The 21,053-nt window shown below is 45.2% G+C and overlaps 1 protein-coding gene across 1 annotated transcript in view; it reads right to left on the reverse strand.

The window, feature by feature from the left end:
- The window catches only part of adgrl2a (adhesion G protein-coupled receptor L2a), a gene marked incomplete at its 5' end in the record, with an annotated part of 126,961 nt that overhangs the window by 35,409 nt on the left and 70,499 nt on the right, over positions 1-21,053 (reverse strand). Inside the window, 5 exons of the mRNA XM_083648255.1 lie at positions 1,410-1,593; positions 4,862-4,900; positions 5,444-5,629; positions 6,665-6,768; positions 7,504-7,800. Coding sequence (XP_083504381.1) covers positions 1,410-1,593; positions 4,862-4,900; positions 5,444-5,629; positions 6,665-6,768; positions 7,504-7,800 — 810 coding nt within the window. The remainder of the gene's footprint in view (positions 1-1,409; positions 1,594-4,861; positions 4,901-5,443; positions 5,630-6,664; positions 6,769-7,503; positions 7,801-21,053) is intronic.

The raw sequence follows: 21,053 nt of genomic DNA on the forward strand, positions 1-21,053 counted from the left end.
GATTCATGCATTTTAGTTTAAAATTTACAAATTTTTATCCCACTAATTTATATATGTGTATATATATTTACAAGCATAATTTATATATATTTACAAGCTGTATGTAACTGGTGGCACTAGTGTATGTATGTTTTTTCTTTCTTTTATTTTCTTTTACTGTATCTGAGTTTGTTCGTTTGTTTGAGTTTGTTTTGTTGATTTGTTTTTCTGTGTTCTAAAAAATTTAAATTGCTAAATAAAAAAAATAAAATAAAAAAAATGCATGGCCCCCCGAACCCCCCAAGAGGGTCCAAGCAAGGTCTACGCACCACAATCTCTCCAAATCCTGTGGGAAACAGTTATTAGTATTTTCTTTGTTCTTAAAAATATACATTGCCTGTTTGTGTTTTGCAATATGGATATTGTTTTATTTATAATTAAATTGAGCATTGGGCCTTTATAAGAATGTTTATTTGTATTATTTCAATTGTCACACTCATCGATACATATTGGAGGTTTGTTTATTAATTGGGAAAAGGACCACTGGAACAAAAGCCGCGAACATGATGCGGCTACTTTTTCAATCTGACTGGCTACTCAAAAGTTTGGGGAACTCTCTGATTTAAAATTAGATATTCCTCTAAATTGGGCTTCAAATGGCCAACATTTTCCAGCGCCGCCCTTCGGACGTCGGCATCCGTGGGCCCGATATGATATCCTTTCATGGGGCCCGAAATCCCTGGCTACGGCCCTGTCTATTGGTATTGGTACCCTATCGCTTTGAGGGTACTGCTATATTGGTATTGTAATATTTTAAATGATACCCAGCCCTAGCCAACAGAGAGAGAGAGAGAGATAGATAGATAGATAAACAACAACCATGGAGTAAGAGCGTCAGCACCGAGCGTCAGCACCGAGCGCATCGTTTCACTCCTATGAGCCCCATAATAAAGGAGTGGATTTGTGAGATAAAAGATTTGAACAAGACAGCGCACAGAACACCTTCCCTGCCTTGTACTGTATGCAGCTGAAGAGACAGGGGAAGGGAGGAGGCGGCAGCGGATAAACAATGTTTGTCTCCACAGCAGGCTAATGTTCACATTAATGTATAGAGTTACAAGGTCCAGACGCATACATTTATAAACTAAGCGCGCGCAATCAGAGAAACCAGCCTATTTAATTGTCTGATATTCATCACTTTGTCAGTAAGCGACTCGTTAAACCTAATATGCTTTATTCTTCTGTTCCCTCGAGGTTTAAACGCATATTATCAAAACAAAGTCCTTTTTTATGCGGCGGCCTTGTTTTGCCATCATAGTTACTCACTTTCTTGTGCTTTCAGTGAATTGAGCGTAATCAAATGAAGCGAGCTGGCATCAACAGAGCAGACTCGTCTGTCGTTTGCTTCCTACAAATGCTGCTTTACTCACTTATATTGTCTGAAGGAACTTTGACAATGGCAGGCTCCATTAGGTTGTCGGCAAGGACAAACGCTCCTTCCTCCAGAGTATCCAGTAACATGGTGGCTGCGTGGGTCTGCTCCGTGCTGTTCATGTCTTGCCAGGACTTCAAAGCTTCCGGCCGTAAGAGGTTATCCACTGTGTCCACAATGGCCTGCGTCCCCCAAGAAAACAACAACAACAAGAAGAAAATAGATCGGTGATTCAGAAAACAATAAGATGTTTACAAGCTTCGAGCCCCCCCCCCAATTTTACATAGCCAATTTCCCCTGTTTCCCCGTTGCTCCATCCCCTCTGCCGATCTGGGGAGGGCGTAGTCTCTCACATGCTTCCTCTGATACATGTGCAGTCACCAGCCGCTTCTTTTCACCTAACAGTGAGGAGTTTCACTGGCAGGACGTAGCGCATGGGAGGATCACGCTATTCCCCCCAGTTCCCCTCCCCACCGAGCAGGCGCCCTGGCCGACCAGACGATGCACTAGCGCAGCAACCAGGACACATGCCCTTAATCCAGCTTCCCATGGCCAATTGTGCCTGTATGGATGCCTGACCAAGCTGGAGGTAACACGGGGCCTTGAACCTGCGACCCTCATGTTGGCAGGCGAAGGAATAGACCGCTACACCACCCGGATGCCCCAAGATGTTTACAAGCTGAAGCAGCAACATGCAAACAATATACTTAAATAAACGTGATGAGTTGCCTCATTGGCATTTTCTTGTTTCTATGATGTGATTTTAAAAAGTGTTGTTCTTGTTTTGTGTCAGTGGACCCCAGGAAGACTAGCCACCACTTTGTGGAAGCTAATGGGGATCCAAATAAAGAAGAGATAAAGAACAAGAAAAAGAATATGTGCATGATGAGGAAATCCGGTCGAGAGGTCAAATGTGTTTTTGGTGGGTGACCAAAAGAGAAACAAGGACTCTATTGGGCTTCGGCTGAATTACAAAATAAAGCATCTTTTGAAAGTGTCCCTCTTCCACAGCGACAGGCTAGCACACATCGCTGGAGCTGTAGACACTGTAGGACAGACACTGTACGACAGACACTGTAGGACAGACACTGGACAGGACAGACACTGGACAGGACAGACACTGTAGGACAGACACTGGACAGGACAGACACTGTACGACAGACACTGGGCAGGCCAGACACTGTAGGACAGACACTGGGGTCATGGTGTATTGAACTATCAGGACTGTCCCATAACAGCATATCAAGAGATAACCTGATGAAGGTCCTGCTACCAAAACCCTGTTCTCAATAACGATGCTCTATCTGTGACGTTCAGTAGATAGTGTGTGGAAGCTTTTCCATTTAATGTTCAACTCTCAGTCTTCTCCTACGCAGCAGTCACCTCAGGTGTGGAATAGCTCTGCTTAGGGCTGGGCAATATATCAATATTATATGCATATCGTGAATCGTGATATCGTCTTACATTTTTGATATCGCAATATGGTGATATGGCATAATTGTTGTCTTTTCCTGCTTTACAGGCTGCGTTACAGTAAAGCGATGTCCTTTTCTGAGCTTACCAGACTGTTCTAGCTGTTCTATTATTTGCCTTTACCCACTTAGTCATTATATCCACATTGCTGATGATTATCAAAAATGTCATTGTGTAAATATTTTGTGAAAGCCCCAATAGTCAGGGAAGGAAACCATGTCTGCATTTTATTTTGATCACAGTTTTGTTTCAATAAAAGTGCTTGTGACATCTCACATGTGGCTTTGACTTACACTTGAACATTTAGACCACTATGTAGAAAATACTGAGATATATATTGTGTATTATTGCCTTTCAACCTAAAAAAAAACAGAGACATGATTTTTGGTTCATATCGCCCCACCCTACAGGATATCTCTAATCACTTAGTCACTCTGCTACAGTAACAAGACCAGAAAATGATTATAAAATGTTCCTATCCACATTTAGGAAAGCAAAACAAAATCTATTATTATTATAACTGATCTCATTGAATTATATCCTTCAATCATACGGACATTTTTCCGGCCCAACATGTTTTGGTCGTCTGAACGGCTCTCGACAGACAGAGAGGAGAAAATGGACATAGGATCCAGACGACGATGGTATTTCCTCAGGAAATAATCAAATCAATGTGTCTAATCAGGTAATCAATGTCGAGGCGGGCCGGGAGAAGGGGCGGGGGTGGCTAATGCGTTGTTGCATCAAATATGGCAGATGTCAGATAATGCTGACTCGACGATCTCTGTCCCAGATCCCCTCTCATACTGTCATTAGTCGCACAAATACTGTCATCTACATCGACCCGCCCTCCCTAACACCATAGCTCTCAGCCTTTCCCCCCATCACCACCTTTGACTGGAGAAGCCACGAGCCGCGAGAAACACGCCGCGCGCCGGGACATTAACACCCAAACAGATGATGTGACATTTTGGGAGAGGGGAATGTAACTACATATTTTGTCTCTTTTCCCTTCCCCCTTTTTTACGAGCGCATGGCCGTCTAGCGGCTAATTAGCTCGATCCATTTTAATACCCTCCCGAAGGAGCCATCCGGATTGGGGGGTGGCGGAGGGGGTGACATTGGTGGCAGGTGGAGGACACTGATCTCCCTAATGGTTGAGGGATATATATGGCCAAAATACTGTGATGAGTGTGGGCCCGCGCCTGGAAGCATCGGCGGAAAAAGGACAAAAAAAATTGGTTTGACCCGGCTAACCCTATTAACCAGATAGAGCTAAAGATTTGTACAGTACCTCTAATTTATTAAACAAATGAAAAGCAGTGTCCTTGTGGAAGGAAGCACCGCGATTGGTACTTAAAAGCAGCGTCAAGTGAAAGGTCGGGTAACGGTCCTTGAAGCTAAATGCTTGAATAAAACACAAGTGAACTGAGTTTCGCTCTTGATGCAATATTCAGGAGCTTTGTTTTTATGTATAAATATATTTAAGGCAGCTCTCAGACAACAGCAAAAGAAGATGGCAGCAAAGCAGCACATCCTTCAGTAAATGAATAATGACAGGGAGCGAAGCATGTTTGAGTTGTGCTGTTATGTATCCAGACATGAGCAATCTTGAATAAACAATCAGGAGAAGTGAAAAAAACAAAAGTGAGAAAAGAAATACACCCGTTGCTGTAACCGCAAAGAGAGACAGAGAAACAAAACAAAACAGAAAACACTCTGTGAAAAGAAGTCACATTAGTAACTGCCGATGGCTTCTGCTTGACTTAGAAAGCACTTTGAGTACAACTGTGGCTGTGTGTAAAGACAATTACTCAAAAAATGCAGGAAGCACAGGGATGAGGGAACAGGGTACATGATAGTGCAGAGGGGGGCATGCTGCGGCGCGAGCTCGGGACGGGGCGCACAGCACAGGGATGGAGGGGGGAGGGGAGGGTGTACGGCAACAAGCAGAGTGGAACAGTCCAGTAGCAATACCTTCATGTATGCCCTGCATGTCCGCTCTCGTTTTTGAAGCTTTTTTGGTCGAAAAGAAAAGGAACAGATCAAACACAGAGAGACACAATTAGCACATTTTCACGAGCTTGAGTGCGAGGTCCTGCCTCTGCTGCCTACCTGGAGGTTCCAAGAACAAATGCTTTTCCTCTCAAACCCTCCTGTCACACAACTATTAGCTTTGGCAGAGCCAAATTACAGCCATTACCACAAACGTACAAATACTGTCATGAATACAGATCTAGCCTGAAATTATATAATTGCTCCCCCCCCCCCCTCTCGCTTGGCTGTTTGCCTCTCTCACAGCTTTTCTGCCATTGAAAAGAAAGGGAGAGATGGGCAGACTTCATGTCACAAACAATGATGGCCACACTATACTACAGCATATTCTCTTATTCCCTCATGTCAGGGAGGCACCTTGACTAAGACAGAGAGAGCCAGCAAGAGAGAATTGGTTCAAAAATGTCAGCAGTATTTATCTTAATATAGCGCGGAGCGTGATAAAGAGAGAGAGAGAGGGGTTTTGTGCGGTGGTTATTTTGGGCAGTTGGAAAACCCGGTTACCTTGTTGAAGCTGCGGCCGGCGGAATCCTTCTCGCTGGGCCGGAGCTCCTGCAGCTGAGCGTCCAGGATGTCCACCAGCTGCTCCATCAGACGCACCGAGGAACTCACGTCCCCGGCGAAGATGGGCCCTTTGGTGTGCTTGGCTAGCTCGTTAGCCAGGTTAGCCGCGTTTTCACCACTGCGGATCTGCGGGGTGGGGGGGGGGGGTGTGCAGGGAGAGGATCGTGCTCATTCAGAGTGCACGATATTGGATTCTTTGCTGATATTTTCCAACTCTTTTTTTCGATTACCAATACTGATACAGTATATGCACACATTTTTTCCACCTAATTTCAAAGAACATCAAGTCTCTCCTGTAGTGGAATTAACACATTATTATGCCTGCTCTTATGGTGATGGCCCAGCGGCAGATACAGAAACTCCAGCATCACTTGTAGCCAATAGAACAATGTTTTTCTTTTGTTGCTGGAGCTTCTGTCCTCTTGAGACCTTTCTTCTCCCCCATGCACCTTTGATGTAGGTGAAGTTGTGGCAGAATCCTCTACTCTGCCCACTGGCAGATGCAGACATAAATACAAGGCTTTTCAAAATGTACACATTCACTGTGCAAAATAAGAAAACTACTTCAACTTATGTTATGTAAAACATGCCATATTTCTCATTTATGTAGATTTTCTCTCAAACTAAACTCTAAGAATCATCCTACTGTACTTGAACAAGCTTGGTTGATGCTCTCGCTGAGACAATCAAAGTTGCAACTGCGTCATTTTATCGGCATGTCATAAATGTTTGTTTCGGGCCGATGCCGATATCTCAATTGAAAGCCTTTATCAGCCGATACAGATGATATATTATTATATTATAATGGTGCATCCCTAGTGCTCCTGTGAATAGAGCAGGATGGACGCAGACGGCTCTTTTCAGCCCTGTTTTGACATCGAATCACAGCTGAATAAGCTCTGACAATGTCAGACATGAATAGTGGGGTTTACTATCTTTTTCAAAGGGAAGCTGCCATGGTGGCAGTTGATAAAAAGGACACAGTGCAGCAGTCTTTCATTGCACGGTAAGATACAAAAGAGGTCCTTTACACAGCGAGGCATCTTAGAGAGCTCGTGGCTGTATCTCCTCTTATGATCTACGGCAGGCGTGCTACGCTTTCAAGAGACGCACTCCACTTAGAAAGATGAAAAACAGTGAGGTGGAGCAGCTCGTACAAACCTTCTGGGCAACTTGGTTCACCCAGTGGGAGGTGCAGTTGCTGAGATCAGGGCCCTTCGGGTGCCAGGCCCCAGTGGAGAGGACACATAAATAGGAGGCTGTGCCTGTTAGGGAAAACAAGAAAGGAATCGTCAAGTTCAATCAAGTCAAGGCAAACGTCCGTTGCCACAGAACCTTTACAGATCAACAAAGGACTTGAATACAGATAAAGGCAAGGGTGGAAACAGACATTTTAAGATAGCCAGTGAGTGCGCGTTTGTGTGAATGTGTGTGTCCATCTGTGCTTACTCGGTTTCTCAATGATGATAGACTGGATGTTGTTAAACGACAAACTACAGTGGAATTAGAACAACGTCCCTGTTTTTCTTCTTCAGTCTGGCAGTGTGGAGATATTCCAACACATCTTTAACAGCTCTGTGCCTGTTTTACTACAAATTAAGCTTGTTCTCTTCCGTCCCAATTAGCCCTACTGTACGTGTGATGAACCCTGAGCGCTAACACCATTTCACACACAATCAAATGAGGGGATGCACATATCCAAGCAAGCTCTAAAACAAACAGCTGAGCCTGCTCTTCTGCAACGCAACCGTTACAGATCGCTAAATCATGTTTCGACCTGGAATGACACAGCCAATGACTAGCACCATTACAAACGGTCTTCACGCATTCCCTGCACAACGACTGGAACCGGTGTTCTTTATCGATAAAACGATCATTATCCGCAAACAATATCGGACGGATCTTACAAACACATGCAGGCGTTCTCTCGGGATGCTTCGGGTCATATTGAAAACAGCGAGCGGGAGGGTCCCCCAGAGGTGAGAGGGAGGACTGTTTACCTCTCGTCCCCTTGGGGCACGGCCGCTCCACGAGCATGCCCCTCTGGGTCTGGGGCCACACGATGTCTCTCCTCTCCGTGTGCTCGCAGAAGCGCTCGGGTAGGGGGAAGGACTCCAGGGGTGGAGGGGCGGTCGTCTGCGGGACCACTGGAGGCGGCTTGGCTGCTCCCCGGCCGCCCTCCTTGGGCCCTGTTGTGCTGGTGGTGTTGGCCCCTCCCCGGTGAGCCGTGGTGGTGCTGGTGGTGGTTGTCGTCCTCAGAGGCTGCGGGGCCACGGTGGCTTCTGACATTGGCGGGGCTGTGAGGAGAGAGAAGGTGAAGAAGGGTTATGTGTTGGGTGCAGCACAGCACCGGTATGTGCTAGTGTGTAGAACATAGTTTTAAAGATGTTGTGAATGGCTGAATGTAGACATGCGTAAAGCGCTTTGGATAAAAGCGCTACATAAATGCAGTCCATTTACCATTTAAAGACTCCATGAAAATAACTGCCACTACTTTCACTTAGTGGAAAACAAAGTATTTTTCATGGTGACGGTGACCTTATGCTGCACAGTAGGCGTAAATAAACATTTTACTCCCATCAAATACAACTGCTTTTCTCTCCCTGACTCATATTCTATTGGTTAAGACTTTTGAATGATCCTTCACTGCAGTAAATACGTAATTTCATTGGGTCTTCTCTCATTTTCACCGGGGACACAGCTGGATTTGCGCGAGATCACATGACAAATCCATCTCACGACGCGCCGATCTACTGGATTGAATCTGAACCACCAGTGGTTTGCACCAACAACTCTATAACTGTCAAACTAAATGAATGCCTGCAAAACTGTTGACAGTTTTCGGATATGTGTGAGATCACGTGCAAAATAAATCAGCATTGTTTTTCGGTGACGTTCTCCTTTAATGGTGCTCCCATGTAATTAGCATTCCCAAGCTCTTCCTCGACAGGTCTAACGCTGTAAGAATCCTATACATCCATGTCTCCCGTCAGGTAATTGCTGCTAAATGCTTGGAGCAACAAGCATATTTGCCTTCCCGTGGACTGTGGCTTATTCAAGGCACTCAGTCTGCGGCGAACAAGACAATAATTACAGTAACATCCTCCTGCCCGGCAGTCATTCCTGCCTGGGAGATTTTGTGGCACGGCTGATTACGTTTCACCGGAGAAACACAAAACCTGTATGTGCAGCCATGGTGCCTGAACATTGGCTTTGCAGTTGTTTCTCTCGGCCTGCGACTCAGACTGTGATAAAGCAGGTGTGCAGTAACTCATGCAACGCCCCGCGGCCCCAGGCACAAACAATATGTTTCAGTCCCGGGAAAGGAGAAAATGGTGCACTCCTTACATTTGACATGAGCCACTGAGGAAAAACGATGGAGGCATTTTTCATGTGATACTCCACAGTAATGCGAGTAGCACCATCATTACATTTCATCAAAGTTGAACATAAGGGAGTGTCACCGATGACATGGTTATAAACACAAACTATGTGCGGCACATCTCCAAGTGAAAACACACACACAACACCACCACATTACATTACGTCATTTGGCAGACGCTGTTATCCAACGCGACTTACAATATCACATTTTGTCAACAATAGAGAGATCAACTATGCAACACAACCTATGAAAGCTACAACTTTTTGAAGGAATAGAGTGGCACTTGTAGTAAGTAATTCAATTTTTTTAAAGAGAGAGTTGTTAGTTCAAGATGGGCCCAGGTAGAGCCTGAAAAAGTGTGTTTTTAGTCATTGCCGAAAGATGTGCAGTGATTCGGCCGTCCTGACCGAAGGGGGGAGCTCGTTCCACCATTGTGGTGCCAGGGACGAGAAGAGTCACGATCGGGATGAGCGACTTTTGAGCCCACGTAGCGGGGCAGGGGCGAGGCATCCTGCACTGGTGGAGGAGCGGAGGGGGCGGGTGGTGTGTTGTTGGTTGCTTGGTTGGATTGAAAAGATAAGCGATATCAATCAAAGGAACTCTGATTAGAATGCGATGTGTGTACTGAATCTAATCGCCATTGGAGTGCTTTGATTTCCTCCATTAGGCCGTCTGTAGAGCATGCAGGGACCGTGAAGTGGAAGCTGCTGCACTGCTTGAGTCCTTTCTCAGTAGTCCCATTGCCACTGGTGAGAACACTCAGCGAGACAGAGAGACAGACAACGAGAGGCAGAACTCAGGAGCGAGAGGGAGGACAGGCCAAATAGCAACACCCCGGGAAGGATGGATGGGGGGTGCAGAGAGAAGGGGGGAGATAGAGGAGGAGAGAGAGAGGGAGGGAGATGAATGATGAGAAAGAGAGGGAGATAGAGGGATGGAGAGAGAGAGGGAGTGATAGAGGGATACTAGTCTTGGCTCCCAGACAATTGGAGATCTCCACCTACAAATCATCTGGGAACTTCTTGTCAAAAATAGTAGTTGGATCAGCGGTGAGAACGGCCATTAACAAACCCACGCCCCTCGTCACGTCACATTACTGCAAATGATGCACTCCCCTGATTATCCTCTGTAGTGAAACAAACTGGAGAGAGAGAATGGGGAGAGCTTTTTAAAACGTTGAAAATGGATGTCCTGAACAACGTTAGGATGATTTGATTCTGTTTCTGCATGTCACTGACCCCTGCATGAAGGGTTAGGGACTCCTACAGAGTCTGGATTGGTTCTGCCATGCAGGTTTATTTTTGAACTCTCAAATAGTTTTCCACCCAGTTTGAATAATGAAAGCTGGGAGAAAGTCCTCAGTCTCTAGCTGAGCGACGCTGATAGAGACTGAGACTAGAGGGATACAGACAAAGTGATGACAGAAAAACTCAAAGAATGGGGGTGAGGTGAACGCTGGGACGACAGCTCCTGTCTTCCGGTGGATGGGAGGGGGAGACAGCCAGACCCCAGGCCAGGCACAAGCCCCATCCTATCTATTGCTTCCATTGGATAATGGGCCTGGCTGATAGCAACCTCCCCCCACCCCCCACTGACTGACTGACACACACACACACACACACACACACACACACACACACACACACACACACACAGACACACACACACACACACACACACACACACACACACACACACACACACACACACACACACACACGTGGTGTGGATGTGAAGGGAAATGGCCCTTGAGGCTGTCTGCTACCTGTGGCGACTGAGGCGCTATTGACCAGAGGAGACTGTGTGTGTTCCCTCCAGCTGACGGGCTGTTTTGACACTGAGCTGAAGGCAGATTTGGCTGGTCGGCTTCAACACAAACTCCTCTCCGTTTGTCCCCCCCCCCTACCCCCCCCCCTCTCCCCCCCCCCCCCCCCCCCCCCTCTCCCCTCCCCTCTCTCCACCTGTATCCTTTTACTCAACGCGCTGACATCCCCTGTGTCCATCACACCGGTTGAGAGACAACCTGTGCTTAGTGTCCTTTCAGTGCTGGCATTTAGCTGGCTGAGAGAAACGCCTGTGTCTATTCTGCACAAATAATTCACTTTGGTGGGGGGGGGGGGGATAATAAAAATGTTTCTTTTATCTTTTGGTCCGAGTGAAATATCTCCTGATTTTAAATATAGCTGAATTACTTGATTTGACCAAGTAAAACTATTTTCATAAGCATTTTTCACGAAACATGAGAATCTATGGAAAAATGAATGGGGAATGAAATCTCTAGGTTGTATGCTGAACCCGGAAGAGGGCGTGACTTGGGCTCTCTATAGTGTCCTTTCAGCAGGGAGAAATGCATGTCTCTATTCTGCACCAATCCCCTCTCACTGCCATAAGCCTTGTTTTCTCATGAGCACTGATCTGAAAAGACTCAGAGGTGAAAGCCATAGCTACCAAAAAACAACAAAAAACAACATTCACTTTACAAATAGTTTGTCAAGATGACATGGCAGAAGCTTGCGGGGTCATTGTAGCCCGGTCTTAAGAAAATGAACACGTCGTGTCAACATAATTGGGTAAATTATTAACATTATTCATATTTTTTTTTTTACATCTGGGTCGGGGGGTGCTTGGCAAAGTTCCAGGAAATTCCCAGGAAATTCCGGGGGCCCCTATAGGCTTCTCATTTCCAAAGTATGAAAGATGATGATGATATATCCCGGTCTTCATGGGTGGGGAGTTTAGAATCCAGGACAGGAATAAAACAGAGAGGGATCGCTGTTACGACAGCAGTGATTTAAGATAAGGGGGCTCGCGAGTACAGCCAATAAATCAAGGAGGCATCTACTGTAATCCAAGTGCATTCCTTCTGCATGTTCACTAACAACTGTATCATGTCCACACCCTGCACTCGTCACGCACGGCTGACATGTTGAGCTCCATGCTTCACTTATAACATGTACATTACATCCGTTTCAAGGCTTTCTTCCTTCTTTCACACTGCTACCTGCTATTCTGCCTATCAGCGATAAAAACTGTGGGGGCAATTAAAGTAGCCGAGGGTAATACTACTAGTTTAGAAGTAATGGGATTGCCTCCTCCTCTCCTCTAGTTTCCATTAGAGAGGGATCTAGTTTGTCTGAATCCACTCTGTTATATTAGAGAGGGATCTAGTTTGTCTGAATCCCACTCTGTTATATTAGAGAGGGATCTAGTTTGTCTGAATCCACTCTGTTATATTAGAGAGGGATCTAGTTTGTCTGAATCCACTCTGTTATATTAGAGAGGGATCTAGTTTGTCTGAATCCACTCTGTTATATTAGAGAGGGATCTAGTTTGTCTGAATCCCACTCTGTTATATTAGAGAGGGATCTAGTTTGTCTGAATCCACTCTGTTATATTAGAGAGGGATCTAGTTTGTCTGAATCCACTCTCTTATATTAGAGAGGGATCTAGTTTGTCTGAATCCACTCTGTTATATTAGAGAGGGATCTAGTTTGTCTGAATCCAGTCTGTTATATTAGAGGAGGATCTAGTTCTATTTTGCCTCATAGCAAACTGCTTGGCTTTTGGAAAGGGGAAGGGAGTAGGCTGGGAATGAACTGGCTTTGCTGAGGTAATGTCTGTGTTGCAGGGGACAGCCACGCTGTGCTAATACTAATAATACCACATTATTCTTCTCAACATGCATAGTCATAGACTACAGCCGCACGTTAAAGGCTCTCATTAACAGGAATACAGTGACAAGGGATAGACGTAAATAAGGGATCAAATAATCCGGTTTCTTTTCATGTTTACGAGGAAAACTAATCCGCTTATGAAAAGTAGGCTAATACGAATGTACAATGTGCGTAAAAGCCCTTCCCTTATGGTTCCATACAGAAACAATGCAACCTCTCTGACCACTGCTCCTCATGTGTACTACAGACAGTGTGTCAGTCCCTAATCCTGCCAGCAACACAATCATCTCATTACCTTCATGCTATAGTATAGCTGGGCTTAATTTAATCCAATGAAAGCTGGGAGGAATTAACCCATATAGGTATTAAAAAGGACGCGGCTGCTGCCAGGCCGTCCCTGCTTTGCAGAGATGTCTAAGTGGATAAGTTTAGAGGTAACCACCACAGCCAGGGACTGCTATCGATTCCTCTGTAGCACTGTGGCAGCCTTCTCCATACCTTTCGCCACACAGGATTGTGGATTGAATATTTCTGTCCGTTCTCTATTCTATTATGTCCGATAGCGCCGGAATTCCTTCTCTGCAATTTCCTTTTGATTATGACAAGAGAGAGAGAGAGAGCCAATCCCACTTTGGGGCTAGAGAGTGAAAGCGGGACAGGATCCTTGATTAATATGTCTCTCTAGCGCTCAGCCCAAGGGGAACCTTCAATTAGCTGTCATGGAGTGTGAGTGCCAGTAGAGATATCCCCCCAAAGTAGCAGCGCTAGTCGAGGATGGACTTATTCATAACCATAACCTCTTTGTGTGAGTCGACGCCCCCCGCACATTTCCTCCACTTAAATCTATCTGGGTGACTCCCGTTATTATTACCACTGGGCTTAGAGGTCTGGGATCCATGATCGACAATGAGACGGCCAATCCAGGAGGGGACGACAGGAAGGAGTGGAGGCGGGGCGGGGATGTGTGAGTGTTGTCAGCAGCGTTTTGGAGGCATGCACGTAACACACACACACACAGTTACACGCACGCGCGCACGCACACACACGCACACACACACACACACACACACACACACACGCACACACACACACACACACACACACAGCCCAAATGAGACTTGACTAGGCCTGGCTAGTCTTGCTACAGTGACAAATGAAAAGTGACAGTGTGTGTGTCTTTTATATTATGCTTAATGGCTGCACGTTCAATAGGCAGCGCGTGGCTGTTCATCAGGGTAATGTTTCATAAACACCATCAGAGGCTGATTCTCTTTCTAGGGAGGAAAACGTGGGAAGGGAACACGCATTTGTGCATTTGTTTCAGTTAATTTGCCACAGGAAAAAAAAGGTAAAATAATTATTTGATCTGAGGAGATTTACCTCGTAGCCTCACATTTTGCAGGAGCCTTACTTCCCACTAAGGAGGTAAAAGAATCCTGGCTTTTATACGCTGTGAAATACAGCTCCCGGGTGGTAATCACCTCCTAATGGAAGAGCAGTAGTAAAGTTAACAAGTCAATGGAAGCTCAAACAATTAAAAGTCTGTTTCTTTCTGCCTTCAGACAGGAGCCAAGCAGCCTTTTGTAAAAGGACCAAGAAAAGCAAGAAAGCCATCTGCTTTCAGAAGTCGTTCAGGGCAGAGTGTGGCTTTAATTGAAATAAGGTGTTGAGCTCTGAATAATAACAACGTGTAAATTATGTCTTTGCTAATGCTGCCATTAAAAGGATCTTTGTTGGCAACATGTATTTCACACTGTCAACGGGTGAAGCCATTCAAAGGAACATAGGGGGTATAAAAATATGGAGGTAGCCACCGTGACCGTTTTGAAGCCTCAAGTTTCGCATTGTGATCGTCGCCATCTGTGACCATATTTGGACAAGAAGAGCCGCAGCCATAAACTGCATAAATGGGACGAGTTAGATAAAAATTCACCCCCCGTACAGGTGACATGAATGTGGAAATTAGCTATAGAAAGCGAAACCGTTTTTGTACCAGGCTGTAAACATGTTTATTTCTGCTGTAAAGTCGGGCATTTGAACATGGGGGCGAATGGGGAATGACTACCTTTTGCAGCCAGCCTCAAGTGGCCATGCGAGGAAGTGCAGTGTGGCCTCATTCTTCGAAACTGAAGGATGGGGCTTGAAAAGGAACTGTACTTGGGTGTGAAACAGGCGAGTGATTTATAAAACATCTGCAATACATTTTGATATCTACCAATAATAACAGTAACATACAAGAGGAATTGGATGACATGTCTGTCACTCGGTGCTGCGCGTGTAGCTGTTGAATGGAACACAGCATATGATTGCTTGTGTATCAGCAGTAAATATGAAGAAAGCTGAGTGAAAATTCATATAATTCCCCACGAGTCATGTCCTTGTGAGTGGTGTGTCCGTGTCTGTGCGAACAAAACCTAATAGCCAGCTTATTTGTTATTTAGTGCTGTCTTCATTGTTTCTCTGTCACTCTTTCTGTCAAAACAGCGATACACACAGAGTGCAGAGACACACACACACACACACACACACACAGACACCAGCATAGACATGCTTATAAACATACACACATTCATATACACCCTCATATACACAAAATGACACCAAAGTATAGAGAACATACATACACTGTAGCAGCTGCCAGACAGACTACAGCCTGCTTTCTCTCTCCGTACTGTACGTGCCTCAAATTTCAAGCATTAACTCTAAGTGCGCCGAGCAGACGGATATTCGATGCCATCTCCAGGGGATGTCTATTTCAGAGGGGTCTCTCACACACAGACACACACACACACACACACACACACATACACATACTGTACACACGCACAAGCATGCACGCACACAGACAACACATATGCCCAAAAAGGCACAGATAACGGGAAAATAGGGCTGGGTAATATATTGATGTTAAATCAATGTCGTGATCTGAGACTAGATATCGTCTTAGATTTTGGACATCGTGATATGATGATATGGCACAAGTGTTGTATTTTCCTGGTTTTAAATGCTGCATTACAGCAAAGTGACGTCATTCTCTGAACTTACCAGACTGTTCTAGCTGTTCTCTTGTGCCTTTACCCACTTAGTCATTATAGGTGCATTACTGATGATTATGTATGAAAAATCTCATTCATCTCTTGTGTGAATATTTTGTGAAAGCACCAACAGTCAATATTGTCCCAATATCGATATTGAGGTATTTGGTCAAGTCTTGTACAGTATGCTCTGATGAAGGTCTCATACACCGAAAGCTCAGTATTACAGTGAACTATTGTATGGCTTTACATGTGCGGAATCCCTTCTTTTCATTTTCATTTCAGTCAGATCTTGTTTTAATAAAAGTGCTTGCGACATCTCACATGTGGCTTTGATTTACAACACCGAGATATAGATTGTGTATGGCCATTCAGCCTAAGAATACAGGATGTTTTTTTCTCCTACGGGAAAAGCACGCACACATGCACACATGCAGGCACACAAAGACAACACAAACACAAACAGTAATCAGGCCTGTGTGAAATAAACCTCCTCAAAGGCGTTGTGTCAGAGAGTGTTGGGGGACCGTTGTGATGTCTGAGTAATAATTCTTTGAATACACCTTTGCTTCACAGTCAGACTGTAATCAAACAAGAGGCAGTGGATCCCCTCGGCTATACAGCTCAGCCAACCATAATCACCCCCCCACTCTCTCTCCCACTCTCCCTCCCTCTCTCTCCCTCCCTCTCTCTCTTATGTAAAACAACTCTCAGTGACATTCTGAAACGTAACCCCGGGTTTGCTATTGCCCACATACTTGTACGCTGTCAGCAGAGATCAGTTGGCCACACTGCGTACACGGTACGTTCGACATCATCGGTAAGAGATTCCCGCGCAGAAGACGTGGTAACTAGCAGCTTGGGAATATGAGAAAAGATCATCTCGAGGTGTTTTTCTGGACGAGGGGTGAAATGGTCTTCCTTGTACTGACAATAATTGGCCCTCTTGTCTTGCGATGTGCGGCGCGGGATGAGCTACAGAGAACGTGATCGGATTTCAGAGGAAACAGGTGACCCCGTGACCCCCCCCGCACGCTGAACACTCTTTATTACGACCAGAGAGGACTGGGCGGTAGACGTGTTACTCAGACGATGTGATATCAGAAACGCTGCAAACGAGACTGTAAATCTTCAACCTGGGGATTTTTTCACCCTTTATCGCTCTAGTTAAATTCACCCCCCATATCGTAACTAAGAATGAGACCAGCGGGGTTACGATGTGGACTGAATAACGCCACGGCGTGCCATAAAAACTGAGATAAAATATAAAAAAGAAGCTACTCGGGTAGAATATAAAGTGGGATCCAGCGCGGGGAGGAAATCAGTCATGGAATTAGCATGTCATGTCCCTCCCATCATCAGCACAGACTGGAGAGCTAATTAATCCCTTTATTGCAGATGCAGAGGAGAGACACGGGGAATGGCCAGGGACCATGTTGGAAATAAGTGTCTGCACTTTACATGTACATCCCTTGGATTTGCAGTTTTTTTTTATGATCCAAATAAAATCAATCAATCAATGGCTGTGATCTGTGGTCTGAAGGAGGATGGGGGGGAAGACAGTCAGGCTTGAAGTTTAAGGATGCTTCACACTCCATGATTTTTCAATCCTAAGCTCCACTGGCCTATCCCAGCGCTCAGCGCAGATAACCCTGTGTAGTGTGTAGTCCTGTAGAGTTCAAGACCTCCTGACAACTCCAGGATCAGTTGGAGTCCGACAAGTGTTTTGTCGTATCGTGTGAAGCGCTCCAAGACTCACCAAACCTGAAATGGGAGAGTGACCCTGGCAGAAAGAGGAGAAACCGGAAGAGAGCGAGCTCACTTTCAACAGCAGCTTCCACTCAAGTAGGTCGTTTACATCAGTGGTCCCCAACCACCGGGCCGCGGACCGGTACCGCAACGCATTTGGTACTGGGCTGCAAGCCGGTCAAAAAAATAAGATAAATATATATATATGTATTTTTTTTTATATAAACATAGGCTATAATATTATAGGCTGTGTGTGGTAGTTGAAATATAGTTTCAAGTTGACGTTTATTTATGTTTGTAGTTAAAACAAAAACATAAATACTGTATAGGCTACATACAGTACAACACAAAAGGCTGTTATTTACCCTTTGTCGCCACCTGGTGAGTAAATATATATGTAACTAAAACCATTAAAATTGACAACCGGTCCGTGACTTTTTTTTCAATGTATCTACCGGTCCTTGGCACAAAAAAGGTTGGGAACCCCTGGTTTACATCAATAGAGATTCCCAACTCCACTTGCCCAACTCTTGATAAATTGTTATACGATTTTATTAGCCGTACTTATATAAAATGGCATAATTACGAGGGTCGCAGGTTCGAGCCCCCGTGTTGTCTCCGGCTTGGTCGGCGTCCATACAGGCACAATTGGCCGTGTCTGCAGGTGGCAAGCCGGATTAAGGGTATGTATCATAGATGCTGCACTAGGGCCTCCTCCGGACGGTCAGGGCACCTGTTCGGGGGAGGGGAACTGGGGGTGGAATAGCGTGATCCTCTACGTCCTGCCGATTTTTTCACCTCGCTGTCAGGTGAAAAGAAGCTGCTGGCGACTGCAGTGCACATAGAGGAAGCATGTGCTAGTCTACAACTCTCGCTAGATCGGCTATCAAACTAAATAAATGTCTGCAAAACTGTTCGCAGTTTTTGGAATTTGGAATGTGTGAGATCATGTCCAAAATAAATCAGCATTGTTTTTCGGTGAAGTTCTCCTTTTAGGGATGCACCGATCCACATTTTTTCACTTCCGATCCGATTCCGATACCTGAATTTTGATATCTGCCGATACCGATATTATGCCGAGATACCAATATTTTTCTTGAATATACAGTATAGGCAAGGATTTGGCCAATTAAAGATTTATTTTTAAAATATACCTTGCAAAAAGCAGACAAAATTAAGAAAATATACAAGGCAAAGAAGGATACTATTATACATAGGCAAATTACGGCCAAATTACGGCTGTGCGGCCCGCGCTGGAATTGAAAAAAAAAAAAAAAAAAAAAAAAATCAGATTCCGATCCGATCTGTGAATTAGTGCCAATAGCCTATCGGCGCCCGATACCGATATTGGATCGGATCGGCCTCATCCCTATCTCCTTTAAATACAGTAGGCAATTACAGACGAAGTTAAATAAATGTTGTGGGGGGAAGAATGAGTGTTATCCTTAGATAATTTCACTATACAATGTAAACCGTAGCTTCTGTACCATGGAGCAAGAAACAATAGAACACCCATTTTGTAAATGTATATTTACAGTAGGCTAAATGGGAAAATGTTGATGACAGAATAGGGTAGTGTGTGGTCATCTTCATGCGTAGCGTGAACAGCATCTGGAAGGCATGGCGAGGATTTACTGAAAACAAGTCACCGGGACTGAACTGTCCTCACTGGGCACCATGTGACCTGGGCTTTAGCCTGACTTCAGGAGGGAAGCTAGACAACATACACTGACAAACATGCCTACATGGACACACACACACACACAAAGAATTGTTTGTCACTATATCCCAAAATCACCATATCATCACAATATGATTCCACTGAAAGATGACAAACGATGATATTGTATTATCACCCAGCCCTAAAAGAGAATATGACAGGACATAAATACCAAAACCAAAAGGATGTTTTTCCACATCAATACCCTCTCCTTTCACACCACAGTGCCCCTTATGCAGCCCATAGGAGGATGGTGGGTGGGTGGGTGTTGGTGTTGTGATGGCAAACTAACAAGTCACCGTTTTTAACACATCTTGATCTCTGTTCCTGAAGCACCGGTGAGCTTCTAGCAGACAGAAGTCTATGTTCCTGAAGCACTGATGAGCTTCTAGCAGACAGAAGTCTATGTTCCTGAAGCACTGATGAGCTTCTAGCAGACAGAAGTCTATGTTCCTGAAGCACTGATGAGCTTCTAGCAGACAGAAGTCTATGTTCCTGAAGCACTGATGAGCTTCTAGCAGACAGAAGTCTATGTTCCTGAAGCACTGATGAGCTTCTAGCAGACAGAAGTCTCTGTTCCTGAAGCACTGGTGAGCTTCTAGCAGACAGAAGTCTCTGTTCCTGAAGCACTGATGAGCTTCTAGCAGACAGAAGTCTATGTTCCTGAAGCACTGATGAGCTTCTAGCAGACAGAAGTCTATGTTCCTGAAGCACTGATGAGCTTCTAGCAGACAGAAGTCTCTGTTCCTGAAGCACTGGTGAGCTTCTAGCAGACAGAAGTCTATGTTCCTGAAGCACTGATGAGCTTCTAGCAGACAGAAGTCTCTGTTCCTGAAGCACTGATGAGCTTCTAGCAGACAGAAGTCTATGTTCCTGAAGCACTGATGAGCTTCTAGCAGACAGAAGTCTATGTTCCTGAAGCACTGATGAGCTTCTAGCAGACAGAAGTCTCTGTTCCTGAAGCACTGGTGAGCTTCTAGCAGACAGAAGTCTCTGTTCCTGAAGCACTGGTGAGCTTCTAGCAGACAGAAGTCTATGTTCCTGAAGCACTGATGAGCTTCTAGCAGACAGAAGTCTCTGTTCCTGAAGCACTGATGAGCTTCTAGCAGACAGAAGTCTCTGTTCCTGAAGCACTGATGAGCTTCTAGCAGACAGAAGTCTATGTTCCTGAAGCACTGATGAGCTTCTAGCAGACAGAAGTCTATGTTCCTGAAGCACTGGTGAGCTTCTAGCAGACAGAAGTCTCTGTTCCTGAAGCACTGATGAGCTTCTAGCAGACAGAAGTCTGTTCCTCAACCACTGGTGAGCTTCTATCAGACAGAAGTCTTTGTTCCTGAAGCACTGGTGAGCTTCTATCAGACAGAAGTCTTTGTTCCTGAAGCACTGGTGAGCTTCTAGCAGACAGAAGTCTATGTTCCTGAAGCACTGATGAGCTTCTAGCAGACAGAAGTCTCTGTTCCTGAACCACTGGTGAGCTTCTAGCAGACATAAGTCTCTGTTCCTGAACCACTGGTGAGCTTCTAGCAGACAGAAGTCTATGTTCCTGAAGCACTGATTAGCTTCTAGCAGACAGAAGTCTCTGTTCCTGAAGCACTGATGAGCTTCTAGCAGACAGAAGTCTGTTCCTCAACCACTGGTGAGCTTCTAGCAGACAGAAGTCTGTTCCTCAACCACTGGTGAGCTTCTATCAGACAGAAGTCTTTGTTCCTGAAGCACTGATGAGCTTCTAGCAGACAGAAGTCTTTGTTCCTGAAGCACTGGTGAGCTTCTAGCAGACAGAAGTCTGTTGCTCAACCACTGGTGAGCTTCTAGCAGACAGAAGTCTCTGTTCCTGAAGCACTGATGAGCTTCTAGCAGACAGAAGTCTCTGTTCCTGAAGAACTGGTGAGCTTCTAGGAGACAGAAGTATGTTCCTCAACTACTGGTGAGCTTCTAGCAGACAGAAGTCTGTTCCTCACCCACTGGTGAGCTTCTAGCAGACAGAAGT

This window comes from Poromitra crassiceps (genome assembly GCF_964638095.1).
Source record: "Poromitra crassiceps genome assembly, chromosome: 12".
Classification (NCBI taxonomy): domain Eukaryota; kingdom Metazoa; phylum Chordata; class Actinopteri; order Beryciformes; family Melamphaidae; genus Poromitra; species Poromitra crassiceps.